Source organism: Heterodontus francisci, chromosome 33 (assembly GCF_036365525.1).
Source record: "Heterodontus francisci isolate sHetFra1 chromosome 33, sHetFra1.hap1, whole genome shotgun sequence".
In the NCBI taxonomy this organism is placed as follows: Eukaryota; Metazoa; Chordata; class Chondrichthyes; order Heterodontiformes; family Heterodontidae; genus Heterodontus; species Heterodontus francisci.
The window spans coordinates 57,356,612-57,368,882 of NC_090403.1; the positions used below are offsets into that span (position 1 = coordinate 57,356,612).

Below are 12,271 nucleotides of genomic sequence, written 5' to 3' on the forward strand. Positions count from 1 at the left end.
GTCCATGTGGGGTAGGTACACCCGCAGTGCTGTTAGGAAGGGAGTTACAGGATTTTGACCCAGTGACAGTGAAGGAACGGCGATATAGTTCCAAGTCAGGATGGTGTGTGACTTGGAGGGGAACTTGCAGGTAGTGGTGTCCCATGCATTTGCTGCCCTTGTCCTTCTAGTTGGTAGAGGTCGCAGGTTTGGAAGGTGCTGTCTAAGGAGCCTTGGTGCGTTGCTGCAGTGCATCTTGTAGATGGTACACACTGCTGCCACTGTGCATCGGTGGTGGAGGGAGTGAATGTTTGTAGATGGGGAGCCAATCAAGCGGGCTGCTTTGTCCTGGATTGGCACCCCATCTACCTGCAAGTTAACTTTTTGTATTGTTTGTACAAGCATACCCAAATTTCACTGACTACCAACATTTAATAGTTTCTCACCATTTAAAAAATATTCCGTTTTTCTATTCTTCCTACTAAAGTGAATAACCTCATATTGCCCACATTATACTCCATTTGCCATATTCTTGCCCACTCACCTAACCTGTCCATATCCCTTTGCAGTCTCTTTGTGTCCTCCTCACAGCTTAGATTCCCACCAAGCTTTGTATTGTCAGCAAATTTAGATGCATTACACTCAGTCTCTTTGTCTAAGCCATTGATATAAATTGTAAACCGCTGAAGCCCCAGTACTTATCCTTGTGGCACCTCACTAGTTACAGCCTGCCATCCTGAAAATGACCTATTTATCCTTATTCTCTGATTCCTGTCCTTTAACCAATCCTCTATCCATGCCAATGTATTAGCACCAACCCCAAGAATCCTTATCTTGTGCAACAACCTTTCATGTGGCACCTTATCAAATGCTTTTTGAAAATCCAAATATATCATATCCACTGGTTCCCCTTTATCTACCTTGCTAGTTACATCCTCAAAGAACTAACAGATTTGTCAAATACAATTTCTCCTTCATGAAACCATGTTTCATAGAGGATCTGGATCGGCGCAGGCTTGGAGGGCCGAAGGGCCTGTTCCTGTGCTGTAATTTTCTTTGTTCTCTTTATGTTGATTCTGCCTGATCATATTATGATGTTTTATGTGCCCTCTCGCCACTTCCTTAATCGTGGATTCCAGCATTTTCCTGATGACTATGCCGGGCTAACTGACCTGTAGTTCCCTGTTTTCTCTCTCCCTCCTTTCTTGGATAGTATTGTTACATTTTCTACCTTTCAATCCACTGGGACCATTCCAGAATCTAGGAAATTTTGGAAGGTTACAACCAGCATATCCACTGTCTCTGCAGCCACTTCCTTTAGAACCCTAGGATAAAGGTCTGCTCAGGTCTGCAAATGAAACCCGATCTGAGCCCGACAGAACCACATCCGACCCGAGCCCGACCTGGCCCGTGTCCTTTCATTTTTTCCTGCGCCAGACCCAACCTGACCACCAGAATATAATCATATTTATTGAAGATGTTGTGCTCTATCTTCGTTGGAATCGCTCACTTCAGTCTAGCGCGGAATGTTTCCCGCCTTGACGTCCTGGCTGTCACTGTGTCTGACCCGGCCCGACACGACCTGAACCCGAATGCCGGACCCGGAAGAGTGACAAAACTCGACCCGATCCCAACAAATGTCATTGGGTCCCGTCGGGTTCGGGTCAGCTAACCATGTTCTACCCTCGGCTGTAGGCAATCAGGTCCAAAGGATTTGTCAAGTTTCAGTCCCATTAATTTCTCCAGTACTTTTTCTTTACGAATATGAATTAAAGTTCCTCACTCTCATTAGGCCCTTGATTCCCTACTATTTCTGGAATGTTTTGTGTGTCTTTTACTGTGAAGACAAGCACAATATATTTGTTTACCATCTCTATTATTCCCTTATTCTCCATTATAATTTGTTCTGTCTCAGCCTCTAAGGGACCCATGTTTACTTTCCCTCCACTATTCCTTTTTACGCACTCATAGAAGCTTTTACAATCTGTTTTTATATTTCTGGATAGTTTACTCTCATTTTCTATCTTTTCCTTTCGCAAATTTTTGGTCCTCTTTTGCTGGTTTCTAAAACTCTCCCAATCCTCACACTTACTACTCTTCTTGGCAATATTATAAGCTTCTCCTTTTAATATAATACTATCCTTAACCTCTTCACAGATGGATCATTTTTCCCATGGAATTTTTAATTTCTCAATGGAATGTACATTTATTGAGAATTATGAAATTATTTCTTTAAATGTTCGCCATTGCTTATCTACAGTTGTACTTTTTAATCTAATTTCCCGATCTACCTTAGCCAACTCGCCCCTCGTACCTGCGCGGTCCCCCAGTGCAGCCCCTGCGCGGTCCCCCAGTGCAGCTGCTGCGCGGTCCCCCAGTGCAGCCGCTGCGCGGTCCCCCAGTGCAGCCGCTGCGCGGTCCCCCAGTGCAGCCCCTGCGCGGTCCCCCAGTGCAGCCGCTGCGCGGTCCCCCAGTGCAGCCGCTGCACGGTCCCCCAGTGCAGCCCAGGCAGCTGAAGGCACGGCCACAATTCGTGGAGAAACTTGGGGATGCGCAAGAAACCAGAATTGGAAGAGCACAGGGAACTTGGAAAGTTGTGGGTCTGGAGGAGATTGCAAAGATAGGGCAGGGTGAGACCATGGAGGGATTTGAAAACAAGGATGAAAATTTTAAAATCAAGGCGTTGTTGGACCGAGAGCCAGTGTAGGTCAGTGAACACAAGAGTGATAGGGAACAGGACTCGGTGTGAGTTAAGACACAGGCAGCAGAGTTTGGGATGATCTCAAGATTACAGAGGGTAGAACATGTGAGGCCAGCCAGGAGAACATTGAAATAGTCAGTCTAGAGCTAACAAAGGCATGAGTGATGGTTTCAGCAGCAGATGAGCTGAGGCAGAGGTAGAGTTGGGCAATGTTATGAAGGTGGAAATAGGCAATCTTAGTGATGCCATGGATGTGTGGTCAAACACTCATCTCGGGGTTAAATATGACGTAGATTACAAAGTTGTTAGGGAGAGGGTTGGAGTCAGTAGCTAGGTAACAGAGTTTGTGATGGGGACCAAAAGCAATGGTTTCAGTCTTTCCAATATTTATATGGGGGAAATTTCTGCTCACCTGAATTTTGAATCAGCAGGTTGAATAAGGAGGAGTAAAGAGAGGTGAAGGGAAGATAGAGCTGAAGTTTTTTTTATGTGGGCATTGCTGGCTAGGCCAGCATTTATTGCTCATCCCTATTGCCCTTGAGAAGGTGGTGGTGAGTGTCTTCAGTGTACATGTGCAAACTGATGTTGTCTTTTTGATGATGTCACTGAGGGGCAGCATGTAAATGAGAAATAAATTTAATCCTTGGGAGACACCAGAGGTAAAGGTGTGGGAGTGGGAAGAGAAGACATTGCAAGTGATTCTCTGGCTAGGATTAGATAGATAAGAATGGAAGAAAGGCATTGAAGGATGCTGGATTTACACGCTGGATGCTGGATTTACACGCTGGACCCTGGATTTATACGCTGGACCCTGGATTTATACGCTGGACCCTGGATTTATACGCTGGACCCTGGATTTACACGCTGGACGCTGGGTTTGCACACTGGATCCTGGATTTACACACTGGATCCTGGATTTACACACTGGATCCTGGATTTACACGCTGGATGCTGGGTTTGCACGCTGGACCCTGGATTTACACGCTGGACCCTGGATTTACACACTGGACCCTGGATTTACACGCTGGACCCTGGATTTGCACACTGGATCCTGGATTTACACACTGGATCCTGGATTTACACACTGGATCCTGGATTTACACACTGGATGCTGGGTTTGCACGCTGGATGCTGGATTTACACACTGGATTTACACACTGGATGCTGGGTTTGCACGCTGGATGCTGGGTTTGCACGCTAGATTCTGGGTTTGCACGCTGGATCCTGGATTTACACACTGGATCCTGGATTTACACACTGGATTCTGGATTTACACACTGGATGCTGGGTTTGCACGCTGGATCCTGGATTTACACACTGGATCCTGGATTTACACACTGGATTCTGGATTTACACGCTGGATGCTGGGATTGCACACTAAGAGTTTAGGGTGGTGTAACAAGGCTGCATTGTATTAATCAGGGTAAGTATCACTGGGAACACTTAGGTTATGGTTGGAACTGGATGTGATGAATATTCCTGGGTCTTGATGTTTTTATCCAGATGGAGCTAGGCACAGTGTAGCAGCAGCTCAGGGCCAAGAGTCTTGTGTCTTGCCAGTTTAAGGATAGGCTGAAGAATTGAAGGCAAAGAGCAAAGTTCGAGCCCGTGCTTCTCGCAACACAAACACAAAGTCCATTGTGGCTGCTCATTCATCCCTGAATGATTTTTCTGGCTCAACACCGCTGCCAACTCACCTGACTGCAGTTCTGCTTCCCACCTGAGTGGCAAACCCTTTATCCTACCTCAATCTCCTGTTCTGTTTGGGGCCAGAAAAATAAATTAGTGACTAATAAATCCAATCGGGAATTCAGGAGAAAATTCTTTACCCAGAGAGTGATGAGAATGTGGAACTCACTACCACAGGGAGTGGTTGAGGTGAACAGTATCGATGCATTTAAGGGGAAGCTAGATAAACACATGAGGGAGAAAGGAATAGATAGGGTGAAATGAACAGGGTTGGTAGGAGGCTCGTGTGCAGCATAAATACTAGCATAGATCGGTTGAGTTGAATGGTCTGTTTCTGTACTGTATATTCTCTATAAAGCTCCTCACTCACACACCTCCAGTGGTGTCTTCTCTGTTATACTAACCTCCTCCTCTGTAATTTACCATTAGTGTCACACGCTCACCAGCCAGCCAGGAGTGACTGTTCACAGACATGGGATCCATTCCCTGGTTATCTGCTCTGCCTGGGCACAGTGACTGAGCCGATGACTTGTCTTAACTTGCACCAAGTCCTGTTCTTGTATCACCTCTATGCTTGCTGACCTACATTGGTTCCCAGTCAAGCAAAGCCTTCATTTTAAAATTCACATCCTTGTTTTCAAATCCCTCCAAGGTCTCTCCCCTCCCTATCTCTGTAATCTCCTGCAGTCCCACAATCCTCCAAGATCTCTGCGTTCCTTGAATTCTGGCCTCCTGAGCATCTCTAATTTTAATCGCTCTACCATTGGTTGCCTCGGACCTAAGTTCTAGAATACCCTCCCTACACCTTGCCGCCTCCACCTCACTTTCCTCCTTTAAGACACTCCTTAAAGCCTACCTCTTTTACCAAGATTTTGGTCATCTGCCTAACATCTCCTTTAGTAGCTCATTGTCATACTTTTTTTTATTATGCTCCTGTGAAACACCGAGCGACTTTTATTACATTAAAGGCGCTATTTAAATGTAAGTTGTTGTTGTCTCGGGGATGTCAATTGTCGTTGAGGTGGAGGTGTGAAATTCAGTGCAGGAACCTCAAGATTTAAATATCTGATCACTGCAGCTGTGAAGCCACCAAATCTTGTTTATTTCAAACTTTTATCTGTTGAAAGAGATACTTCTGTGTTCTTGGCATTCCCTGCACATTGTAGATTGGGGACTGTTACTGAAAACAAAGAGCACTTTCTTTTTAGGTGTGCTGTCAGAATATCACTGCTCCACTAACCGTGCGGCATTCTCTGTTCATACAGCATCTCCAAGGTTGCTGGGCTCACATCACTCAGCTCCTTGGCCCTGTTGAATGGAATGGATTGCATGATGGCATTTGTTCTGTTACCATTTCTCTCACTGTGTTTCATCATTTTCTTGTGTTGGGAACGTCTCAGTAGGATCAACTCACACCTAGATTAGACAAAAAAATTTCTATTTTTCTGCCAAGCACTGGCCTCAGTGTAGTTGCACTTTCATTATCAACCAGGCACATCTTTGATGCTTGTCATTGGAACACGACACAGTCGTGCGTTCAATCTGCCCAGGATTGCAAGCATGCACCCAGTATAATGGGATTCCAAGGACTCCAGGCTGTCTTGAAGGTGTGTATTACAAAAGGACTTGAAAAGCGAGTCGGGTGTGTCATTGGTACCATCTGATTTACCCCAAAGCTGCCTGGTACAACTGGGCCTCAAACATTGTCCATAACATCTTCAACACTGCCTGATCCTCCACAGGCATTCAAAGTGGATGCCAAGGCAAAGACCAACATGCTATTGTACCAGCCAAATCTTTGCCACCTAACACACCGTGTCTGGCACATGTTTTAGCCCAGGAGAGGGAAAATTCATTCAGTGCTAGTTGGACAACAAATTTAGTGTCAACTTGTAGCAAAGGAACTGCTATGACCATCAGCAGTGATGGACTGGCTCTGTCAGTTTTCCAGTCTGACCATTGTTCCCTAATCAAGCTGATAGACAGGTCCCAGCACCAACCAGTGCCAAGGCTGCCAAGACGAAATGAAGGGGAGTTTGCTGCCAGTACCAGGGCCTGATGATGTGTCCACCTCTGTTAGCAGGTTTCAACTCTCTGAACTTTTTGTAAAATGATAAAGCGATTCAGTGGAGTTTGAAGTGTTACCAGTGAACCATAACTGACACCTCAGGCTGAAACTAAGAGGAAAAGCCTATTGGGTTTCATTGATCAACCCACATCCCCTTCTCACTGTAAATCTGACCACCAGTGTCCATCTCCATATGTTTTAACTCTTGCTGTTCATAGCCAACAAATAAAGGCCTATAAGATAGCTCACCAAGCAACTGGGACTAGAAAATCTCCAGCACAATGGATGTGAGGCATTTATTGATTACTAAGACAACAAATTGTTTATTATTTGGAGGTCACAGGGAAACAACATCAAAGATAGTTCTTAAACCACCTTTGTCTCACAGCTCTTAAAAAAAAATCTTGTGTGAATACACAAGATTTTATGCTTTAAAACATAAAATTCCCCAAATTCTTTCTGTGGAAAATTACTAAAACAGATGATTCTGATGAAAGGTCACTGACCTGAAACGTTAACTCTGTTTCTCTCTCCACAGATGCTACCAGACCTGCTGAGTTTTTCCAGCACATTCTGTTTTTATTTCAGATTTCCAGCATCCGCAGTATTTTACTGATGGATTACTGATCCCCGCACATCACCTAATGCAACATGGGTGTTCTAGTAAGAGCTCCTCAACACCTGGCATCTCACACCCGTCACTGGTCAAGTCCCACTGTTTCTCTTTTAAAATGTCTAAAGAACCCATTAATTCCCTTTCACCCTTACCTTTTACTGTCACGAGCAATTTGTGTTCTTTAATTGATGACTTATCTGAATCTGCTTACAGGAGTCACTAGGGGCTGGTGTGAACATTCCTTCTTCCAGTGACAGTGGAAGGAAGGTGACTTCCTGACGCCAAAGCATCTGCTTTCAATGTCAAGTGGGAGAGGCACCTTTGATGAATGTGTAACACTGAATGTTAAACTGTTAATACACGGTTATAGAAAAAACACATATATATATATTTAATAACATAAACGCATTCTTTGGGCCTTCCACATATAATAGCCTCTTTGTTTTCAGTTATCTGATACCTGATTGAGTTGGTCTAACTTGGGAAATAATTGGGCTGATTGGAATGTGGGTCAACAAACACTGTTGCTGGGACAATGTCCTGCTTTATACAGGTGCCTTGCACAGCACAAACTGGCTCTTCCTCACCTGCGGTGTTGATATTAACCAGTCATGGATTATTGCACACTGTGTCTTAGGACTGGAGGTGCCACAAGACCGGGTGTATAGGTTTCCTTTAAGGATCTATTGAGTCCCCGAGACCCATACCAGCTGGGATTGGCATGACCAGGGCAACATTCCAAGTTGGCTTTGCCCTCTTGGGGCTGTGTTGTGTTGTCCTCAATTTCCAGACTAGCAGTGTGAACTCAGAAAATTGGGACCAGTATGTAATTCCTGATTTTGCATTACAAGCAAAAATTGAGTACAAAATAAGGGATGGGTCTGGATATATGAAACAATACTCAGGCTTCCCATACAATCGGTTCCACTGACAGGAGAATCAGTAACCAACAGACTTAGATTTATGATAATTGGCAAAAATTGCAAGGGGGAAATGACGAGAATTTTTTTACGCAGTGAGTTGTTGTGATCTGGAATGTGCTGCTTGAAAGGGCAGTGGAAACCGATTCAATAATAACTTACAAAAGGGAATTGGATAAATACTTGAAAAGGAGAAATGTGCTGGGCTACGGGGAAAGAACAGAGGGGAGTGGGACTAATTGGATAGCTCTTTCAAAGGGTTGGCACAGACACTATGGGCCGAATGGCCTCCTTCTATGCTGTAATCTCACCTTCTCTCTCCTTTCCTCACCTCTGGCTATACCTTGCAACAGCAGCAAAGATCAGTTAAGTGACTTAGCCGTTGCCTCACAAAGGGAATGTAGACTCAATCGACACATTCAAGGGAGAGACAGGACACTGGACAGTTCAGTGAATGGATGCTCTGTGTGGTGACGCACTGAGCCACACAGACTGAAAACGTCCTGGCTTAGATCCCGAACTAGTATTAAATTAGTCAATCTCAGTCTGGATATCAGTGGAAAAGCTGCAGTCAGATTTAAAGTCTTTAGATTACAGAGAGGGAAGCAGGGGCAGGATGTTATCAGCCGCTATCTGGTGTGCACTGCTTGTAGAGACAGTGAGGACAGAATGGAGTGAGCTCTGATACATCCTACAGTCAAGAACCTCAGCAGCACCCATTCTGTAGGCCATAAATGTATGGCTAAAGTACTGGTGCCAGTGTCTGTGGAACTAAAAAGCAGTCAGAATCATCGCCTTCAATAGCATAAACCAAGTGGAGAACGTCAGGCAATGAAAACACAGATAGACAAATTCCTTATTCAATGGGAAACAGAGAGATACATGCTTCGTATCTGGGCCAGTTTGGAATGAATGATCCGGAGAGCAATGCCTCAGAGACCTGTATGTGAAGCACTTCCTAATGCACGTTGCTCATTTCCCAATCTTTCCTTTAGTCCCATTGGAGGCCAATACGGAAACTCCAGTTTGTATTCCCAGCACGTGATACAACTGTCCGCATAGCTCAGTCCCACACTGAACGGGGCTCTCCTCCTCCCCGGGCTCAGTCCCACACTGAACGGGGCTCTCCTCCTCCCCAGAGCTCAGTCCCACACTGAACGGGGCTCTCCTCCTCCCCAGGGCTCAGTCCCACACCGAGCGGGGCTCTCCTCCTCCCCGGGGTTCAGTCCCACACCGGACGGGGCTCTCCTCCTCCCCGGGGTTCAGTCCCACACCGAACGGGGCTCTCCTCCTCCCCGGGGTTCAGTCCCACACCGGACGGGGCTCTCCTCCTCCCCAGGGCTCAGTCCCACACCGGGCGGGGCTCTCCTCCTCCCCAGAGCTCAGTCCCACACTGAACGGGGCTCTCCTCCTCCCCAGGGCTCAGTCCCACACCGAGCGGGGCTCTCCTCCTCCCCGGGCTCGGTCCCACACCGAACGGGGCTCTCCTCCTCCCCGGGGTTCAGTCCCACACCGGACGGGGCTCTCCTCCTCCCCGGGGTTCAGTCCCACACCGAGCGGGGCTCTCCTCCTCCCCAGAGCTCAGTCCCACACCGAGCGGGGCTCTCCTCCTCCCCGGGGTTCAGTCCCACACCGGACGGGGCTCTCCTCCTCCCCAGAGCTCAGTCCCACACTGAACGGGGCTCTCCTCCTCCCCAGAGCTCAGTCCCACACTGAGCGGGGCTCTCCTCCTCCCCAGGGCTCAGTCCCACACCGAGCGGGGCTCTCCTCCTCCCCAGAGCTCAGTCCCACACCGAGCGGGGCTCTCCTCCTCCCCGGGGTTCAGTCCCACACCGGACGGGGCTCTCCTCCTCCCCGGGGTTCAGTCCCACACCGGACGGGGCTCTCCTCCTCCCCAGAGCTCAGTCCCACACCGAGCGGGGCTCTCCTCCTCCCCAGAGCTCAGTCCCACACCGAGCGGGGCTCTCCTCCACCCCAGGGCTCAGTCCCACACCGGGCGGGGCTCTCCTCCTCCCCAGAGCTCAGTCCCACACCGAGCGGGGCTCTCCTCCTCCCCAGAGCTCGGTCCCACACCGAGCGGGGCTCTCCTCCTCCCCGGGCTCAGTCCCACACCGGGCGGGGCTCTCCTCCTCCCCAGAGCTCGGTCCCACACCGGGCGGGGCTCTCCTCCTCCCCAGAGCTCAGTCCCACACCGAGCGGGGCTCTCCTCCTCCCCAGAGCTCAGTCCCACACCGAGCGGGGCTCTCCTCCCCCCCGGGCTCAGTCCCACACCGAGCGGGGCTCTCCTCCTCCCCGGGGCTCAGTCCCACACCGAGCGGGGCTCTCCTCCCCCCCCGGGTTCAGTCCCACACCGAGTGGGGCTCTCCTCCTCCCCAGAGCTCAGTCCCACACCGAACGGGGCTCTCCTCCTCCCCGGGGTTCAGTCCCTCACCGGGTGGGGTTCTCCTCCTCCCCGGGGTTCAGTCCCACACCGAGCGGGGCTCTCCTCCTCCCCGGGGTTCAGTCCCACACCGAGTGGGGCTCTCCTCCTCCCCAGAGCTCAGTCCCACACCGGGCGGGGCTCTCCTCTTCCCCGGGTTTCAGTGCCTCACCGGGCGGGGCTCTCCTCTTCCCCGGGTTTCAGTGCCTCACCGTGCGGGGCTCTCCTCCTCCCCAGGGCTCAGTCCCACACCGAGCGGGGCTCTCCACCTCCCCGGGCTCAGTCCCACACCGGGCGGGGCTCTCCTCCTCCCCGGGGTTCAGTCCCTCACCGGGTGGGGCTCTCCTGCTCTATTAGTTTTGAACTTCTCTGGGTGGAGGGGGTTTTGAGAGTGCCCTTGTATGCTTTTGATTAGGAGTATTTAATTATCTGTCATTTTCTCTGTTAGCTGCTGATATGGACTTTGTGGCGTTGGAGCAAGATGTGAACACCAGACTGGACACCTTGTACCGAACAGGGAATCTGCAGAAGGATGTAGCATCGATACTGCCCAATGGTCACATGACCTCCAGCCTGCCTGGACCTCAGCCGACACTGTTGGGTCAGAGGTCACAGCCTGTTCACATACAAGTACAAAGGTACACTATTCTTACACCAATCTAACATTTCAGCTCTAAAAAATTTATCCGTAAATTCTAATTAAAATGGAGCAGCTCAGCAAATAGCAGGATGGGGGGTGGTTAAGAGGCCAGATACCCAAATGTCAAATATCAGCCCAGTTATAGATTGTATCGGAGCTGGAGGAGGATGGTGGTGTGAAAGTGGAGGCGAGATGATGGAAGGTGATTTACCTCAGTTAATGGACTTTGTAGTGATTTACAAGAGTTAGGGCATCAGGGAGGAAGGTGTCTCTGTGCTGGGTTTAGACTCTGGAATCCGTGTGACACTGGTCAGTGAGGAGGTTCCAAGAGGGTTTGGAGAGGAATCATCTAATTCCAAATTCCTCCCAAATTCCCAATATCGGAAGTTGCCTTCAGGAGGTCCCAAAACTATCACCATCCTGCTCGATAGTTTCTGAGCTGAAGGTAATTTACAATGTTGTTAAAGTGTTTTTAATTTATTACAGGCAGCTGAAGGAGGAAGAGCATCAAACAACATCTCTCCCAACCATCCCCAACCCTTTCCCTGAACTCTGCAGCCTGTCCAGTTCCCCGAGCCTCAGCGACAGCTCCAGGGCTCTGGCAGGTGGAGGCACACATGTAAGTATTAAACCTGGAGTGGATAATCTGTTACCCATTGTTTCCTTTCCATAGCCATCACCAGGCATGTCAGGAGGAGAGAATAAAGCTGAGGGGGAGATGGAATAGGAGGGGATGTGGAGGGACGGAGGTGAAGGGAGGTGGGTGGGGAGGGAAGGAGGCAAAGGGAGGTGGTGGGGCGGGGAGGAGGCGAAGGGAGGTGGGTGGGGAGGGGAGGAAGCGAAGGGAGGTGGGTGGGGAGGGGAGGAGGCGAAGGGAGGTGAGTGGGGCGGGTCCCTTGTGTTATTAAGATGTTAGTATTCCTTTCTTGAAAGCAATAATTAAATGTAGGACCTACCCATAATTTGAAACATCAAAAATTCTTCACAAAGGTCTTAATTTTAACTTTTGCCAACTGTGTATAACTGACAATATCAACCACCCATTAAAACTCTCTTGAGGAAGCGCTGCACTCTCAGAGGATCAGTGCTGAGGGAGTGCTGCACTCTCGGAGGGTCAGTACTGAGGGACTGCTGCACTGTTGGAGGGTCAGTTCTGAGGGAGTGCTGCACTGGTGGAGGGTCAGTACTGAGGGAGCACTGCATTGTTGGAGGGTCAGTATCAAGGGACACTGTTTGAGG

At 48.9% G+C, this 12,271-nt stretch overlaps 1 protein-coding gene across 7 annotated transcripts in view; it reads left to right on the forward strand.

Moving 5' to 3' along the window:
- LOC137348259 (growth factor receptor-bound protein 7-like) overlaps positions 1-12,271 on the forward strand; it is a 197,306-nt gene that overhangs the window by 113,411 nt on the left and 71,624 nt on the right. For all 7 annotated transcript variants that reach the window (XM_068013687.1, XM_068013683.1, XM_068013681.1 and 4 more), the window contains 2 exons: positions 10,841-11,030; positions 11,519-11,651. In XM_068013687.1, coding sequence (XP_067869788.1) covers positions 10,841-11,030; positions 11,519-11,651 — 323 coding nt within the window. The remainder of the gene's footprint in view (positions 1-10,840; positions 11,031-11,518; positions 11,652-12,271) is intronic.